General features: G+C 41.8%; 2 protein-coding genes across 2 annotated transcripts; both read right to left on the bottom strand.

Annotated features, from left to right (window-relative positions):
* Positions 1-201: 201 nt before the first annotated feature.
* ndufb7 (NADH:ubiquinone oxidoreductase subunit B7) lies at positions 202-2,347 on the bottom strand. The gene is made up of 3 exons (XM_004066315.2): positions 2,072-2,347; positions 566-734; positions 202-365 (listed from the first exon to the last, which is right to left on the bottom strand). The coding sequence occupies exons 1-3, from the start codon at positions 2,181-2,183 to the stop codon at positions 278-280; spliced, it is 369 nt and encodes a 122-aa protein (XP_004066363.1). The 5' UTR covers positions 2,184-2,347; the 3' UTR covers positions 202-277.
* A 1,833-nt stretch (positions 2,348-4,180) lies between these two features.
* Positions 4,181-17,394, bottom strand: LOC101154926 (glycine receptor subunit beta). The gene is made up of 11 exons (XM_004066314.3): positions 17,190-17,394; positions 14,495-14,618; positions 13,607-13,713; positions 12,263-12,330; positions 11,420-11,646; positions 10,969-11,051; positions 10,623-10,760; positions 9,175-9,327; positions 8,415-8,563; positions 7,054-7,212; positions 4,181-4,879 (listed from the first exon to the last, which is right to left on the bottom strand). The coding sequence occupies exons 2-11, from the start codon at positions 14,611-14,613 to the stop codon at positions 4,586-4,588; spliced, it is 1,497 nt and encodes a 498-aa protein (XP_004066362.1). The 5' UTR covers positions 14,614-14,618; positions 17,190-17,394; the 3' UTR covers positions 4,181-4,585.
* Positions 17,395-18,463: the final 1,069 nt, after the last annotated feature.

Below are 18,463 nucleotides of genomic sequence, written 5' to 3'. Positions count from 1 at the left end.
TACCTTAGAACGTACACCACACAATAATTGAAGAAACGCTGCACTTGGAATACTTTCCATAAAGAGACATTTGTCAGAAAATGTTAGTTTGATCTGACGCCGCTTGGAACTGAAACGAGCCAATGAGACGTTCTCCTCCCTCTGAGCGTTTGTAGACATCCGTTGATGAACATTTCTCACATTTAAGACAAACACGTGATGGACGTTTGAGAATATTGTTTTAATGGGAGAAACTGCCAGTATATCTATATACACAAGGAAGCAAAGTTGGCGTAGATTATGCAGCTTCTGCGTTGGCTTCGATTCTCTTCTTCCTCAGCTGGAGCCTCCTCTCCCTCTCGTACTCCTTCATTCGCATCACGTAGCTAAGAAGGGATTCGTCATTCCATTAAAAGAGCCGAACAGTTTGTACAACATGAATGTTATTGTCAATTCTCTGTTCTCTGCGTCTTATCAGATGTCAAACAAATCTAAATAGTTAATTTTTTTTTAATGACTCAGAAAGATGATTTTCCTAAATGTGACTTACTAGCCAACAAATAAGGAGGAAAAACCAAAGACTTACTCCTGGTGTTCGCAGTAGTCCCAGTCGTGCCTCTCGTGCTTACAAGCCAGGAAGTTCGGCCAGTTGTCCCGCTTACATTTCATGAGTTTCAGGAGGTGGTGAGCGCAATAGTCCCTCTGCTCCAGGGGCAGGTGGGCCAAGTTCATGTGCTCCTGGGTCGCAACCATCTCTAAAGAACAAACGTCACAACAGCTGCTTTACTCTGACTGACAGTGATGGGGGGGAAAAATGAAAAATATAGTCTATTTGATGGAGTTCCTGGGGGCATTTTCTTAAATAAGGTACAGATTTTTTTCCTATCCATGCATGGATGACGTCACCACCACACATGCTAACTTGCTTGACTGTCGGCAAATGTTCCAGTTTGTTTAAACTTGTCTTCCTTTTGACACATATGTACAAAACTTGATCAAAATGATAGAAATGTTGAAAAAACACAACTTCACAATGACACAGTTTCCATTCAATCCTAATTGTGTGAACAAACACAAACCAGCTGACGCCATAAGTCCTTCAGAAACACGGATGTGACCAACACTTTGGCAGATACATTCACATTTCTGCCACGGCTCTAGCGCTCATCATCATCTATCAAAGGAGACGTTGGCGTCCGCTTCAGGCTGTGGAGCGGCGAGCTCCTTACACGTGGGAGGGGCTACGGATGAAGCCGTTTTGGGAAATGGTGGTTTTCCAGAGGAGCTGTGGATCCAACAATTCCTCATGACACGCTCAGCTTCTGATGATCTGTGTGACGCTGTGGGACCTCTGGTGGCGCCCGCCGTGCAGCGCCCAAGACCGCCAGTTCCCACCAAGAAGGGCATCGCCATCTGGTTGTTGGTCACATGACTCAATTAATTTGAAAGAGCCGTTTCCGTTGCCCTTTTGGGAAATGCCTCCATTTGGATACGCCTAACAAAACTAACAAGCGCAAAAACATTTTTCATAATTGTGTTGTGTCCATTAGGCATATTTAGTATCACGAATCCAATATGTGCGATTTTAAAGTCAATGGAAGCACAGCGACTGATTTGTTCTTTGCATTCTTAAAAATTGGTAAAACTATTAAAATGATGTGAAATGTGAACATTTTGAGTTTCAGTTTGAACGAAGCCACATGACCCCACGTTCACGCAGTCCTGATCCCAAGATTAAAGCAATTCCTGGGTCCAGATCAGAGAGCGATCTCTCCACGTACATGGGAGGACAAACCTGCGCAGGCGCAGAGCGTACCAAGCTAACCCTAACGCGAGATTTGAGCGTAACGTTCGTTCTAGTCTCAACGTAAATATATATATTGAATTTTCATAACTATTTCAAATGAGAGCTTAGATTTAAGCTAACAGGGTCCCCGTAGTTGACTACTAATTAGACGGACGGTGCAAATACGGTTTTAGAAGGAACAACACGTCCATTTTTATCCTGAGGACCCCTGTCTGCACCGGGGACAGAAATATAATTACTCGTTATGTTTTTAGGTTATTTTGTCAAAAGAGACAGATCACTAACCTCTTTCCTTTCTTTCAGGAAACCCCAAAACGGGGTCGAATTCAAATTTCCTAGCAGGGTCCGGTTCGGTGTCGGTTTCGGTGACATACCGCCTCACAAGATGAGCTCCCATCGCGCCAATGAAGTTAAGAGCCCTCTATTAAAACCCAACTCTGTTCCAGACGCCCAAATTTAACAGAATTATCCGCTAAATATGCCGTTGGGTCACCTCCATGTACACAGACTTCACTTCCGCTTGCAACCGGAAGTAGTATGTCAGCAGTCTGGGGTGACACAGAAACACTTCCCCTCTGCAATCTGGACTAATAACTTTTCAGAAGAGACTGCGCGGTGAATAAAAAGATTAAAATTCAACGTTGAACCCTTTATTTTTTATAATTTAAATAATGAAAAAAAAAATTAATGTACATATTCCAAGGTTTACTTTATTATTCTGTCTGTTTACTTGTTCCTTTCATAAAGAGTACCACACATTAACTTAATTAACATATTATTCAGTCCACTACATAAGAACATCTTCATGACTGGAAAGGAGCTGTGAGAAGAATACAATTCTGACTTTATCTGTGCCATCAAGATATCTTAGATGACATGTTCCCCCTACCATGACAAAGGTGGATAAAGGTGGAAAGATTTCATGTAATCCATGGACACCAGTGAAGATCACAAATCATTGAGGAAAAAAGGTTCAGAGCACTGTCTAGTGGGTCTAGATGACCCCACTCCTAATGTTAAAGTGCCTAGGATTGCACAAGGGTTACTGCAGTGCAACTTTCAGGCCGTGTCCCACAGCCGCTACGTACATTTTGCACATATAGCACAGATAAAAACTGGTCATGCGTGAATCTACGTGGAAAAAGTGAGAAAAGTTGTGGTCTTTACGTGAAATTACACAGATGTCTCATGAATTAACCATGTTAAAACCCCGGCAAAGAACATCTTTTCATTGACTTTGAGAGCACTAAGCAGAAATGACATACTGTCAGCACCATGGACTGACGATATCTTTGGATTCATTGACTAATTTCTTCTTTTGATCGTTCGAGGCATTGGTTTGAATGAAATTAGGTTGATCAGTTTTTTTCACAGTAATAATGATCCACCCACCATTTTTATCAGTCAGATGCTCAGGAGTGCCGTTTAAATTTGGAGACAAAAACTATTCTCTAAAATTTTGTTTTTATGTTGGTTAAAGTTGCAACAAGATGAATAAATAGAAGAATTAAAGGTTTGATTACAAGGAAATATATCAAATAACACGACAATATGAGAAGATAAGGCATAACATTCATTTGGCCAGCTGCTTTAGCATTGAAATCACCAAATTAGACATTTTATTTTGCTCGTGTTTGACTGTTGATCCAAAAAACTTCTCAAACGTCTTCTGAGCCACAGCTTAGCGACTCGTGTTGGGACGACAGGCTCTGCTGTGGTTCTGGGCCAGGCGTTTCCGGTTCCAGAGCTCTTTAGCATCAACTCAAGCCGTCGTGTTTGGAGGAGGAGAAATGCTGCCGATGACCCCAAGAACGCTGTCCTCACTGTCAAGCATGGAGGTGGAAGCATTATGGTTTGGGGGTGTTTTTCTGCACAGGGCTACTTTCTCTGTGAGGATGGGCGGAGCCATGTACCGTCCAATCCTGAGTGAGAACGTCCTTCCCTCCACCAGGAGGATTAAGTGGGGGGTGGATGGGTCCCCCAACAGGATCATGACCCAAGACATACAAGACGAAAAAGAAGAAGCAGATCAGGGTCATGGAGCGGTCCAGCCGGTCTCTGGACCTCAGCCTATAGATAGAGCTGAAGCTCAGGGTTGCTAAGCAACAGCCACCAAATCTGAATGATTTAGAAATCATCTGTGAAGAAGAGTGGAGCAGAAAACCTCCTGATCTGTGCAGAAACCTGATCATCAACTACCAGAAACCTCTGACCTGCTGATGATGATGATGATGATGAGGGTTTCCCACAAAGTAATATGTCTGTCTGCCAAGAAGGATCACATACTTATTTCCGTCAGTGACATGCAAATATATTTATAAAGTCTTTCTTGATTTTTTATCCCTCTTTTCAAATGAACGTCAGGACGACAGACAGGCAAATGTACAAAATCAGCAAAGTATCAAATATTTTTTTCCTCCACTGCAAATTAAAATCTCTGCCAAAAGAAAGCTAGAAAATAAATTCAGTAAAGTTCACATTTTGCAACATAAAGGCGAAAAAGACAGTTATGTTTATAATATTTGACATTTATTTCTTTACATTCTTGTAACTTTGTTTCCATGATGTCAGAAGATTTTGAATCAGCAACAGCTTGTAGATCCTTGAATGACTTTCGTACGTTTTATTCTAGATAGTATTTTACCGCACAAACACACATGCAATGATTATATAACGAATAAAAGCGAGTCTGTGCTGTGAGGCTGATCATTTATGGTTACTTCCACAGGTAACGTTGCATAGATGGTTTTAAAATATAAAAGCCGCTAGTAAAGTTCAGACGATCCTCCAATCTCTCTCTCACAGGTAAACCGACCAATAGACAACATTGAAGAAAAGAAAAGAAAACGGGAAGAGGGCTCTAGCGTAGAGATCCACGCGCTTGGCGGCAGCAGGTATGACGGGCTTCGGCGGTGCAGGTTTCTTGTTGGATTTGCTGTTGGACTTGATGGCACCTGTGACCTCGATGGGTTTTCCGTAGCAGTCAAAGTTGGAAAGTTCAAAGTCTCGAGGCAAAGATCCGACGATGCTGAAGTCATTGGACCGCAGGTCGGACTTGGAGGTGCAAACCTTCTTACAACGGTTCTCCACCACCTGGTGAGAAGGGAAGACTGAAAGCTGTCAGACCTGCACACCGTGAAGCCTCTCTTTCTGCTTCCTTTCAGACGCCGTGCCTACATATTTGCAGCCTGGTATAGAGCGGTGTTTGCGTGACACAGAAGACATGTTGAGGTTGTCGGTTCTCCCAAACTGATGGAAAGAACCAATCAGAGGGAGACACCCACCATGCAGGATTTTCACATGTTTAGTTTGACGTGTTTTGTTCTGAATTTTGTGAAGTACTGCTCCTTGAATCGGAAACTTGTGCCAACAACGCCATGACCATGTGAAGCCTCAGTCACATGCACCTGTACAGGTCAACCTACAGGCTCGTCCAGAGGAGCGGCTGCATCTGCAGAGGAGCTCAGGCGTGTGTTGCAGTTTACTTGAAGCTCGTATAACCGCCTCATGGAAATGGAACGGACCATTAGTTGCTTTTACATGGACAAAAGTAATGGGAAAGAACGCCTGATCAGAATAAAAATGCGTCATGTAAACACGCCACTCAGAATACTCTGCACCCATCAGACTCAGTCAGATCAAAGTTTCTTTCCATTGGAGACAGGTGGGTTATGCAGATTGTTGATCAGATCATGGTAAATGTAAATGGTTTACTCTAATCTTGAGTCACAGCTGTTCTGGTTTACATCACGCATAGACGGTGTGACGCTCCGGAGGAGACTTTGGAGCACAAACAGGACCGACCGCCTGCTCCACCCGTGTGAAGCGTGTCTCTGATCAGAGCAGAGACATGTAGCTTCGTGGGGGGCGTTTTGTTGCGGTGTGGCGCTCCAGAAGAGGCTTTGAACCGCCATCCGTCTTGCTTCTCTGCGTGAGCGAGCTGCTGGACTCAGGAGAACCGGGTCTCCCGATAGAACCGGGTCTCGTAGCAGAGGAGCGGCTCTGGGACGGATGTGAGCTAACGGAGGCGGCTATTCAATGGAGAAACGCTGCAGAGTCCTGAGAAACCGTGGAAACAATCCTGTGAATTCATGTTATTTCTGAATAAAGGCTGATGTTGTTCCCACATGTTTACATGCAGGCAGCAGAGATGCAGATTGCAGCATCGACCGCATGGATTTGAACTGCATCCACGGCTAAATGTTGTTGTTAGCACGTGTTAGCCTAAGCTAACCCTTCTTCTGGCTCTGTGCAGCCAAGAAAACAGGCGAACAAGCACTCATTAATAATCATAACAATAATAAAATCACCTCTATGCTGCAGCTTGTTTACAACAGAACTCAATGTTTCTTCTTCTACGGTCATTTCCGGTATTTTAGAGAGTTCTGCTCGTGTCACAATGATTTATTCTGACTGAAAGTGTGACGTATGGAAACGTTTGTTATAATCAGATCAAGTTTTTCTGGATCCATGAACACGGTTCAATTCTAATCCCATCTTCGATCTGATCAAAGATATTTTGCACATAGAACCGCAGCTATTGTTGCGCATGTGATTAGTGTATCGTAAAGTACTCATAAGGAAGTTACACACACTTATGACACACAGGTGATGCAGTCGTACGCCACACTTAAGTCGTTCGTGAGGTTTGAGTAGCGGCTCCTTACTGACCGCACACAAATGCTGCATGCACGGGATGTGCACGTGATGTACACGTAAGTGTCTATAGGATATCCACACAAACTTGATTGTCTAATTTCCTCATTTCTAACAGTCAGGCTGCATTAGGAGCGTGCACGTGTCACGTGAACAGTGCATAGGATTTGGAGGGGTTGAAAAAAATGAAAACCCTGTCTCACCCACGACACTCTTACCCTTAAGTGGTCTCTACGACCCGCCGCCTGCAGCATGCACATGGAGAAAAATAGTGCATTTTTGCCCGACAGGCGCTCCAGCATTTTTCCATGATTTAAAGAATTTGCACCTGCACTGATTTGCTCATTTTGCCCCCGCAGACAGCCAGTATTTACCCCTAAGGGCAGCTGGGACGACAGCTCAAACTGTACTCGCCAGTCCCTCCAGGATTCCGCCGTGATGGTGTTTCACCATCAGTCAAATCCATCCAACTCCTAAACCTGCCCCATGTCTTTCGTGGTCATGACATCACAGGAGGAAAAGGGGGGGCTGAGTGTGTCTGTGTGAGGGTTTTTGTAGGTTTCCCTTACAACTTTTAAAAGATGATGGTTTGACAAGAAAGACGGGTTTACCTGCAGAGTGTTGACATGAATGGGAGTTCCACCTGTGCCGTTGACCGTGTTGTTGGTTTTATTGGAATGTTTCTTTCCTTCTTTCTCTTGTAACGCTTTTTCTTTTGAGGCCATTTTGACTTTTTCCTCTTCGATCCGTTTTGGACTATTTAACATGACCTGAAACACAGAAATGTAAGCACAGAGTTGGATGAGACGTCAAAGATATTAAAACTTTGAATTTGGTCATCTTTATTGTGCTTGGCATATTAGCCATCCTTTTTCTTAACATTTTATATAAACTAGCTGCGTTTCCGTCACACATACCTGCAAAGCTTTCCAGAAATGTTACAAAAACACAATTCAAACAATGTCACTGTTTCCATTAAATCCTAATTATGCGAATAAACAAACCAGCTGACGCCATAAGTCCTTCAGAAACACGGATGTGACCAACACTTTGATTGACAGCAGATACATTCCCATTTCTGCCACGGCTCTAGCGCTCATCATCATCTATCAAAGGAGACGTCGGCGTCTTCTTCAGGCCGTGGAGCGGCGAGCTCCTTACACGTGGGAGGGGCTACGGATGATGACATTTTGGGAAATGGTGGTTTTCCAGAAGAGCTGTGGATCCAACAATTCCTCATGACACGCTCAGCTTCTGATGATCTGTGTGACGCTGTGGGACCTCTGGTCCAGAGTAAAACGATCTCAAAACTTATGAAGTGATTTTTGTGTCATCATTCCAAGTACAACACTCTCAAACAAACATTTTGTGTTCTCAAAAAATCATTGTGCACTTGACACTCAAAAACATGTGCCAACAAAACAATTTTCACTTCAGAGAAATTGTGTCTGAAAAGCCAGCCAATCACAGACATTCCTCTGTTTGTCACAGTTCCAGTTTGTTTGTCCGTGTCTGTGATTGGCTGGCTTTTGTGGCACATTTGTATCACGGTGATCTGCTTTAGTCTGAGCACAGCAGAGAGAGAATTTCTCTGCAGGGAAAATTGTTTTGATTGCTCAAAACAGTGAGTTTTGCTCCAGGAATAATGGCTCAAAACGATGCTATTTCAGCTGTTATTGGGGCTGAAACCCCCAACCCTGCAGCCTGTTTCGTCGGTTTATTAGTGCAGCAGAGAGCAGCTGATATTCAGTCCTTTCAAGTGTTAAAGCGATTTCCCAAAGAAATCTTCATGTAAAGTAAAGTCTTGTGGTTGTAAATTATTACAGCGGAGGCACAAGATTAATGTGAAGACGTAACCGGGAAGTCAGCAGAAAAGAACAATTCTTCTCTCTCAGTGATTCCATCTGGTGTGAGTGCATGTGTGTGTGTGCGTGTGCATGTGTGTGAGTGCATGAGTGTGTTTTGTACTGACCTGCACTACAGCATACTCCACCAGTGAAAAGAACCCAAAGAGCAGGCAGGCTATGAGCCAGATATCGATGGCCTTTACATAAGACACCTTTGGTAGTTCAGAGGCCAAGGACATACTCTCACTGGACAGAGAGAGTACAGACAAGATACCTGGAGACGGGCAAACGTCAACAATAGCATGTCAGGGATCCAGGCTGTGCCGTCTGGTGAACATTATTACTTTAAGGAAGAAGAATGCAGAATAGAACAGCGATTTGTTCAATGCTATGTATTTAATGTGTCTGTAAATGTGTCAATTTGGCAGAGAAACCTGCCAAAAACAGTTTTAACGATTTAAAACATAAAAATATAAAAAATAAAATAAAGGAGAAATAATCAGAAATGCAAAAAGAAAATATTTTTTTATTTTAAAAATAAATAAATAAAGATGTGAAATATAAAATACATATAAAAAATTAAATAAAATGAAAGCAGAAATACTCTGAAATGCAAAAAATAAAATGATTTTTCATTCAAAAAATAAATAAAGATGTAAACAAAAGGTTGCACAGATGAAAATTGGTCACATATGAGGAAAAAGTGAGAAAGGTTGTGTTCTTTACGTGAAAATTTCACAGATGTGAGACGAATGGACCACATTAAAACCACAGGAGATGATGCAGGATGTAAACATCATAGCAGCCAAAGAAGATAAATCTTCCAGTTATTTCAAAATGTATGTGAATGTTTTATCACGCATCCTCGTTTCTAGTTGGACTCACCAAGTGGGACCCTCGCCGCTGAGGCATCAGGATTGATCCAGAAGGACAACCAGGACAGAACTACAATCAGTAGAGTTGGAGCATAAACTCCCATCAAGTAGAAACCAACTTGCCGACGTAACGTAAAAATCACCTCAACACAGGTATAGTATCCTAGACAGACAGATAAAGAGGAAAAACAGGATATTAAGACCTTCTTTCTTCTTCTACACGTAAATGATTCCATTATGTCGACTTTTAACCATGAATAGATTTGATAGTGAAACACCTTCAAACGCAGATACTTCATCTCACCTTCACCATTCAATTCCCAATGAGAATTTCAATTCTGAGACAACTGGGATCAGTGCATTTATCAATATCAAGAAACCGACCACAGCTGTCAAATCCTAAAATCGACCATTTTTTCATCTTCTAAACCCGCTCAGTCACATGTGCAGTCACAGGGGTGTTGAATCCTAGCCTGGTACTGCTGAACAAAGGCAGGGTGCTAACCACTACACCACCGTTCAGCACATCTTATGTTGACCATAACGCATTCTTACTCTTCTATTCTATGTTGGCTTGGGAGCACATTAAAACTGCAAGTAATGTCCTGAATACGTGTTAACTAGGGGTGTAACGATTGATCCACTTCATTGATTTATCCAACCGGACTGATCTGTCTGAGGGAAATCGTTAATCTAATCAGCCTACACCATTAAAACATTGTTTCAAAATGAAATAAATCGATTACATTGATCTTTTTAAATACCATTTGGATTGAAGTGCAGTAGGGTTATTTTTACTGTAACGTAAAAACGACCAATCACAGCAGACAACACACATGATGGAGCAGAATCGGACGGTCCATCGTTTCAGTCCAAACACTATATCAAAGTCATGTGACCATCCAGTGTCTTGAATGTTCTAAGAATGTTCCCTTTGGATTCTTTGGATGTGAAAAAACAACAGTGGTGAACTTTAGGAAACTAACATGTGAATGGATTTGACATTCATTCTAGTTTACTTGTTTGTTTGGACACAGATTTCATTAACTTGATGATCTGGAAGAAATCCAAGAATCTGGAAAACTGTTCAGTAGCAGGAATTTCTGTCTGAGTCTCACTGCTGGAAGTTTGGATCAAGAGGATCTGGATCCACTTTAGGACAGAGGATCTGGATCCACTTTAGGACAGAGGATCTGGATCCACTTTAGGTCAGAGGATCTGGATCCACTTTAGGACAGAGGATCTGGATCCACTTTAGGACAGAGGATATGGATCCACTTTAGGACAGAGGATCTGGATCCACTTTAGGACAGAGGATCTGGATCCACTTTAGGACAGAGGATCAGATCCAATCAGATTTTTAAAAATTGACTATGAATCATATCGTCAACCACAAATTATGGTATGCATGGAATCGTTGCCCCTCCAAAACAAACAGACTTGATAAAACACAAACACCTGTTCCTTGGTAGTACTTTGTGCAGTTTCCATATTTGATGTCTTCTTGTTTGATGTCAAATTGTGGGAGAGCAATCTCATCCATCTGCACCGGATCAGATTGCCACATAAAGACCAGATCACTGGTAGTGTAGCCGACTAAAACGGAAAAATGCAAAACGTTAATATTTTGACAAAATGCTAAAAACAAACTTTTATTTTGTAAAGTTTGGTACGATGTGCACATCTTAAGACACGCAATTGATTTCACAGCTAAATTGTAAATATGATTTTTTTAAACAAATTACAATTAAATGACAAATAAAAACAGTGTGTGACTGTTTCCAGATATTGTGTATGTACTCACAACTCTCCAGCTGCATCTTGCACATTTGTGTATCCATTGGGAAGAGCGTGAGATCCAAAGGACACGACAGAGTCACTGAGAGCCTAAACGCACATATAAACACATATACTGATCAGACATGGATTCCGTTTTTCTCATCTGTAATTTTATGGTTTTAATTCGCTGTAAACTGACTCAGAATTTGTCAAAACCTTTTTTCTTACATTTCATTCTATTTTATTTTCACTGCCCAATATCACAACAATAGTCATCTCAACGGGCTTCATGCCAGTAATTGTATAGTAAACACAAAGTCATAAGGATCATGAAGTCATAGAATTCAATGGGTAAATTCTAAACTGAAGTAACTAAACAGGCTAAGGTGAACTGGGCTAGCTGCCCTTAGACCCTCTTTGCAGTCAGTTCTAATGCCTCTCTGTCTAAGAAATGAAGATGACATATGGATGCAAACCTCATGCTGATCAAGATGTCTCCATTTCTAAATATGAACAGAAGAATGTTGTCCTGTGTTACGTCATGAAAGTTCGCATTTTTTTCATTAGCAAAGAAAAGGTCTGGTTTCCACAAACACTGGAACATCTTGGGGTCGATAGTGAGGGAATCACTTTTAAAGTCGGCAGGAAGTTGCAGACGAGGGTCATTCCACCTTTGACGAAGAAATATGTTGATACGATAATCCTGTAGGAAGAAAACACGACTTATCTCTGTTGTTTTATAACACAGTACATTTGTAAAACGATCTGTTTTAAAGTCGAGGCGGCCCGCTGCTGGAATCGAGGCCACTGAGCTGCTGCTCTAGAACAAGGAAAGACAAGGGAACCTATTGGGTTCATGATTTAACCCCAATGATCTGATCATGACTGATCAGAGATTCAACTAGCAACCCTTCAGTGGAGGTAAAATCTTCAACATGTGGTCTAATAGAAAATACAGATTAACCACGTGGTTAAAAAACAATGACAGAAGATATTTTTTAAAACGCAACTGGAACAGAAAATATCTTTAATTATGAAGTTTTGGTGACTTAAGCTAACAGTTTCCATGAAACCCTTGATAAAAATTCCTAATAAATGCTGGTATTGTGGGTGTGTTCGCAAACCTTCACGTGATAAAACACATGAAAGGCACACACACATTTAACTGTATAAATACACATTTACATAAAGATTGATGAATTGTTGAATTTCCTATCGTAAATGGAACTGACTCAAACAAAATAAAATACAATAAAAAGTAACAAATGTGCTGGTTGTCCGTTAATGGAAACTTCTTTGACGAAAAAAACTGGTCATACCATGGTTGTCTCCTGGATCGATCCAAAACTGTTAATGAAAATGTTCACCTTGGACTCAACTGGAATTCCTGAAAAAGGATCACATAAAGCACAATAGCTTGACTGAAACCGGTAAATCCAGGGTTTGTAGCGATCAGGTAAAACCGAAATGCTAGTTTGGCCCACGAGCCTTTAAGAAGTGCTTTGAGTATCTGCAGGTATAGTCATCTGTAGTATTTTGTCAATCATTACAATCGTTTCTAAACCCAAATCCAACACAGTTACGGTTGGTCTTCCTTGGGGGGCCTTGGTTCGAGCCTAGGGGTTGGGGAATGCTCAGAGCTGTAGGGTGGTGGTGGGGTGATCGTCTGGGGCGGATACTGTTTTCTCGTTGGGCTGGGGCTTGCTCTCTCCGTGCCCCTGTGCCCCCCCATGTTTTAAGGCAGACATGTCCAAAGTCCGGCCGGCGTCCAAATTTCCATGGGCCCGCATGCTCCTTTCTTTTATTCAAAAATCTGCGACTCCCCGCTTTTTTTTTTTTCAAACAACCACAGCATACTTAAGCACTGCACTGGACTGAGCTCAGGGCGAAGTATGTTTGTGCCACTCTGCCTTCATCACCAAGCGTAACATCTGGACCTGAACCCTTGTCTCATGACCCTGACCCTGTTTGCCTTGCGCCTGCCCCGACCCTCACCTGGATTTTGACCTTCCTGTCTGTCCTCTGATGATCACATGTCTGTTATTGACTCCTGCCTACCTGACCCTGATTTAGCTTTGTGAATTTTTAGCTGAGCTAATAAACCTGCTGCATCTGGACCCAGACGTCTGCCTGCTCTTGTGACAGACACTTTCTAGCTTATCTCTAAAATGTTAACTCTAGATAGAAAAGGAAAGTTGACGGTGAGGGCCGCCGCGTCCAGGGCAAGTGATAATGGGAATGTTTTTACTGTGACATTTGAAACAACTTCAATGTCAAGAAGCACTACCAGACAAGACACGCTATTTACAACAAGCTAACTGAGAATGACGGTGCGAAAAATTGATAAATGAACAACAGTCATTTAGGTGATAGCTTATTTAGATCTATTTTCTCTCCACGTGAAGAATAGAAAAGTCAGGCATCGCTATAAAATGTTCATTAAATAGTTCATTTGCATTTAATATAATGGTCGGCCCTCAAACATTTTCATCTCACCAAATCCTAGAAAATGATGTGAAGAAATTTAATTAGAGGCCAAAATAATACCACAACCATTACAAGATTAAACAAATTAACACATCATCGGCATACAGTATTGCTGAGTTTTAACAAACCACTAACTCACTTTTCTAGACCAAGAAATTGTGGTGATTGTGCATTACCTTGAAAGTTGGGCCTTATCCTTGGGTCATAACTGACCATCAGTCGGTTCAAAATGTTGGATGTAGAATTTGCTGGAACTTGCGCCAGATCTTCAGGTGACAACTGTCTGTTTTGATAAGAAAATGATGAGATTTACCATAGTAGAACAAAATTGCAAAAACTACAATGGAAAAAGGCTGCACTGCTTATCCATTTCCCATTTCTCCATTTTCTAGACAAGCACATTTCATGGCTAGGTCACATGATAACATGGTAAAAAAAGGAACTTTTGACACATGTAAAAGGTCAGTGTCCAGAGGAACATGTGAAATCACGTGGGGTTGTTGTAAATAATTATCTGGATACTGGATCTAATATGTTTTCTATTCCAGAGTTTTTTCAGACGTCATTACAGGTTAGGTCTAACAGCAGACTGTAAAATAGAAAGTTTGAAAATGTAAGTAAACTGTATAAAAACTATTCCACCATTCCTACCTCCAGCACCCTCAGTCCATGTCAGTATCCAGCTAGAAAGTTGCATTCATCAGATCTAATACAACAAACCTGGATGTGTGATCATCTCTTACATACAGCCTGAGAAAAAAACGCCTCAAGTGTTGCACACTGCAATAGTCTACAACACGGTGTTTTTCTGTGTTCCAGTTCTGTCCCCCTTGAAGGCGCAAGCTAAGAATTTTTAAACACATATCTTGAAAGGACATGGCCAAAAAGATTAAAAATGTTGTATTACATTTAAAATAAAGACCTGAAGAACCAATGTGTACCATTTCTGTCACTTCTTCTGTGTCGGCACACTCAACATGACTGAATTCTGTTAGTTTTGTCTACAAATATTCTCTATATTTTTCTATCTGATTGTATTTATAGAAAACCTCGTTCTAACTCACGATGGACAGACGACTTGCTTTCCTTTCTTTCCCTTTGACTTTCCCTCTTTGGCAGTGGTAGATGTCCAACAAGCGATTAACAGCAGCAGAAAAATCCCTGGCTTCAGTCCAACAGCCATGGTGCCTAAAACAGCAAGACATTACAACACAGAGTGGCTTCACAGTTCATTTTCAATCCATAGAATAACAATGTTTATCACATTGTTGTTATTTAAATAGGGGTGTGTTTAGGCTTTGGCATTTTAGGTTGTTTTTTTCAAGTCAAATATCTTTCTTCTCTGATGACTCAGCCAATGATGGCTGGAAAACTAGAATGCAGGTCAATCTCCATGTCAATTTCCATGCGGGAACCTCCCAAATGGATAAATAAAGTTGTCTATCTATCTATCTATCTATCTATCTATCTAATCATCACGGATTTCAGGGATCTGTGTCAGTGAACTGAATCCAAACAGGAAGTACCTGCTGGCTCCAAGAAGCCAAAATCCCTCAGACTTCAATAGAGAAATAAACAGCTGTTATTCAGTCATTCTGTTGGGCAGAAAAACCGTTCTGTATCTGATCTGACTTTTTTTTAAACAACTTCTTGAAAGTCCTCGTTTTTTTCATGATATTTTTTTCTGTAGTTCAAGTTTCAGTGAACTGACCAATCAGACGCCTCAATAAAAGTAGGTGGAGCCTGCTGACGCCCAACGTTTAAAATGTTTGACAAATCTTGTGTAACGCGCTTTCAAGTAGCAATGGTGTGGCCTTCCAACAAGCTCGCTCCTGATTGGTGAGTGCTTTAAAAAGGATGACTCGGCCTGACTCAATATCAAAGCATTTTCTATGGGTAATGTCACACGGTCGCTCCAGTTCTCAGATGCAGACAATGGGCTGAAAACACTGATCCCCTGGACAAGATGGGCCAAGGCCACCTCCACCTTCTGAGGATACTGAGGCCCATTGGAGTGTACAGGCCTCTTCTACAGACTCTTTATGATTCTGTGGTAGCCTCTGCTACCAACTATGATCTGGTCGGTCTGCAACATAGTACTGGGAACATTCCTCAGAAACTTTGGTCCATGTTGACATGACAGCATCACATAGTTCCTGCAGATTTGTCTGCTGCACATCCATGATGCTGATCTCCCGTTCCACCACATCCCAAAGGTTCTCTATTAGGTTCTGGTGACTGTGGAGGCCGTTTGAGTCCAGAGAACTCATTGTCATGTTCTAGAAACCAGTATGAGATGATTCCAGCTTGATGACATGGCGCCTTATCCTGCTGGAAGAAGCATCAGAAGATGGTCCACTGTGGTCAGAAAGGGATGGACATGGTCAGCAACAATACTCAGGTAGGCTGTGGCATTGGAACCATGCTCAGGTGGTACTAAGGGGTCCAAAGGGTGCCAATAAATATTCCCACACCACGACACCACCACCACCAGCCTTAACCGTTTATAGAAGGCAGGATGGATCCATGGTTTCATGTTGTTGAGGCCAGATTCTGACCCTACCATCTGAACGTGGCAGCAGAAACTGAGACTCATCAGACCAGACAACGTTTTTCCATCTTCTATGGTCCAGTTTTGGTGAGTCTGTGTGAATTGTAGCCTCAGTTTCCTGTTCTTAGCTGACAGCAGTGGTACCCGGTGTGGTCTTCTACTGCTGTAGTCCATCTGCCTCCAGGTTGGACGGGTTGTTCTTTCAGAGATGCTCTTCTGCAGACCTCGGTTGGATCCAGTGGTTCTTTGAGTTCCTGTTGTCTTTCTATCAGCTGGAACTAGTCTGACCTCTGACCTCTGGCATCAACGAGGCATTTCCATCCACAGAACTGCTGCTCTCTGGATGTTTTCTCTTTTAGGACCATTCTCTGTAAACCCTAAAGATGGTTGTGGGTGAAATTCCCAGTAGATCAGCAGTTTATGGAATCCTCAGACCAGCCCGTCTACATAAATGTGTTGACTTGCAGACATGTGATTGGCTGATTAGAAATTTGCATTAACGAGCTGATGGACAGGTGGGTCTAGAGAGTGGCCAGTGAGTTTACATTTCTCATTTGATCATTTTCATCTTTTACTCTATGTAAGCCAAAATCGGAGTCTGAATGTCAGTTATGCAACATTCCTGCAACTTGTTTTTTTTCTGTTGAAAAAGGCAGAACTAGCTTTGTCAGCAGGTTTGTAAGCATGGTTTGTATCCACTCACTACTCTGGCGAGGATGTTTTGTCTTTTTATGTGATGGCGGAATATGTGACAGAAAAAGTTCATTTTCTAATGTGTCCATCCTGTCAACAGTGTTGGCCGTCCGTCACTGTCAGAACAATCTCTTTTTATCAGATATGACATTTGCAAAAGAACAGGGAAACACAGAGCAGAGCGCCGTGGAGAACGATAGCGGAGAATACTGCAGACTAATCTGACAAAATGCAATGACACAGCTCGCTGACACAGTTAAAGTCACACACACAGGCTCATTCCTCTCTGCCAGCAGCAACTGTAATAAGTCAGGCAAATGCTTTATACCCAGGAAAACAGTGAGAAAACAAGATTCCTGCAGCAGATTTATGCTCATCTGCCACAGGGAACAAATTCCTGTGATGCAAATGTATTTAGTCGTTGTTTTCCCCTCTTTGCTTCATGCATTCACGTGTCCTCCACTACTAAAAGATGGTGACAGACAGAAAGAATGGCCCATTGTTTGGATTCTTACCTTTGTTTGGGGGGATTTTCCAGGATCCTGCACGGGAGACTCAGCTGTTCCGTGGCGGGATGCTGCTGCAGTGGGAGGCTGGTTTAATGTCCTTGCTCTGCTGTGCTCAGCGCCGTGTGCTGCTCTATCCGCACTGCTGCTTCGCTCTGTTCCAAGTCCCTCTTTGGCAGCCTACGCAGAACCAGCAGCGATCGCACTCGCACCAATAATGAGGCTGCTTTTCTCACATTATTGGAGAATAAACTGAAACAAAGACTGTTTTTTTTTTCTAATTAAGAGAGTCATTTGTTTTGTTTTATGTGCTGACTGAGTTTATATGCAAAATATTAAAATACAGTTAGTGTCACATTATTGTTTGGCCATGAATATAGTTACTAAATTATTCAATCCAATTTCATAGATTTGTCTTGGAAAAAGACAAATATTAAGAAAAAGGACCTAATTTTGCACATGTCAGGTGATAAATTAAGAATTTCCTAATGGACTAAAAGACCAGATATGGTACATGAAAGACAATAATTATACAGGAAATTATGAATATATTAGCAGTTTGGTTAGAAGGTAGTGGAAAAAAGAAGCAATGTGTTGAATTGAAGAGCTCAAAAGCCCTCGGGGTAAAAGGGTTTTCCTGAAAGTACAGAGATCTGAATCTCGGCCTCGGGGGAAGCTGAATCTGTTGAAGGATGGTGTCCAAGGTGAGAGCCGTCTGCGGAAAGCTCAGACAGGCTGCTGATCCTTTTTGGGGGAGTAAATTTCACCCTCTGCAGTCCCTTCCTGTCTGCAGCTCAGCAAGTACACAACAATACACAATTAAAGCCGCGAACAGTGTTGTATGGCAGTATCCAACTAGAAAGTTGCATTCATCAGATCTAATTATGGTTAATAAATGGTGACTTTTCTGTTGGTTTTATCTCCATAGCAACCATTCTCTTTTTTGGTCGCCTGGGGGTGACGTGCAGGTCTGTGTCATTTTTAGGACAACCTGCAAAAGTAAATTTTCGGACTTTTTGTTAACCACGCCCACATTCTCACTATAGTCATATTGTATGTCATATCCTTTCATGAAAGCTGAGCCAGGGATCTGTGGATTAAATTTTGGAAATATTAGCGGAAAGAAAATGCCAGCATCAAAAGAAAAAGTTACTTTTGCGAGCTCGTCACGCTAACGCCACTAAAAAAACTTCTAGTTCCGACATTTTATTTCAAGCATTTTCCCAATGATGCTCAAGGAGTTTGGAGGCGATAGATCAAAATCCCTGGAAGGAGTTTAAATT

The sequence above is a fragment of the Oryzias latipes genome, chromosome 1 (assembly GCF_002234675.1).
Source record: "Oryzias latipes chromosome 1, ASM223467v1".
NCBI lineage: Eukaryota > Metazoa > Chordata > Actinopteri > Beloniformes > Adrianichthyidae > Oryzias > Oryzias latipes.
The sequence above is the reverse complement of the archived record's forward strand: the minus strand, read 5'-3'. Positions and strand labels throughout refer to the sequence as shown.

Coding starts and splice junctions, on each gene's coding strand:
- LOC101154926 (XM_004066314.3), bottom strand. CDS start 14,613: ATGGCTGTTGGACTGAAGCCAGGGATTTTTCTGCTGCTGTTAATCGCT. Junction 13,714..14,494: donor AAGCAAGTCGTCTGTCCATC/GTGAGTTAGAAC, acceptor TTATCAAAACAG/ACAGTTGTCACCTGAAGATC. Junction 12,331..13,606: donor GATAAGGCCCAACTTTCAAG/GTAATGCACAAT, acceptor ATCCTTTTTCAG/GAATTCCAGTTGAGTCCAAG.
- ndufb7 (XM_004066315.2), bottom strand. CDS start 2,183: ATGGGAGCTCATCTTGTGAGGCGGTATGTCACCGAAACCGACACCGAA. Junction 735..2,071: donor TCCTGAAAGAAAGGAAAGAG/GTTAGTGATCTG, acceptor TTTGTTCTTTAG/AGATGGTTGCGACCCAGGAG. Junction 366..565: donor GACTACTGCGAACACCAGGA/GTAAGTCTTTGG, acceptor ATCCCTTCTTAG/CTACGTGATGCGAATGAAGG.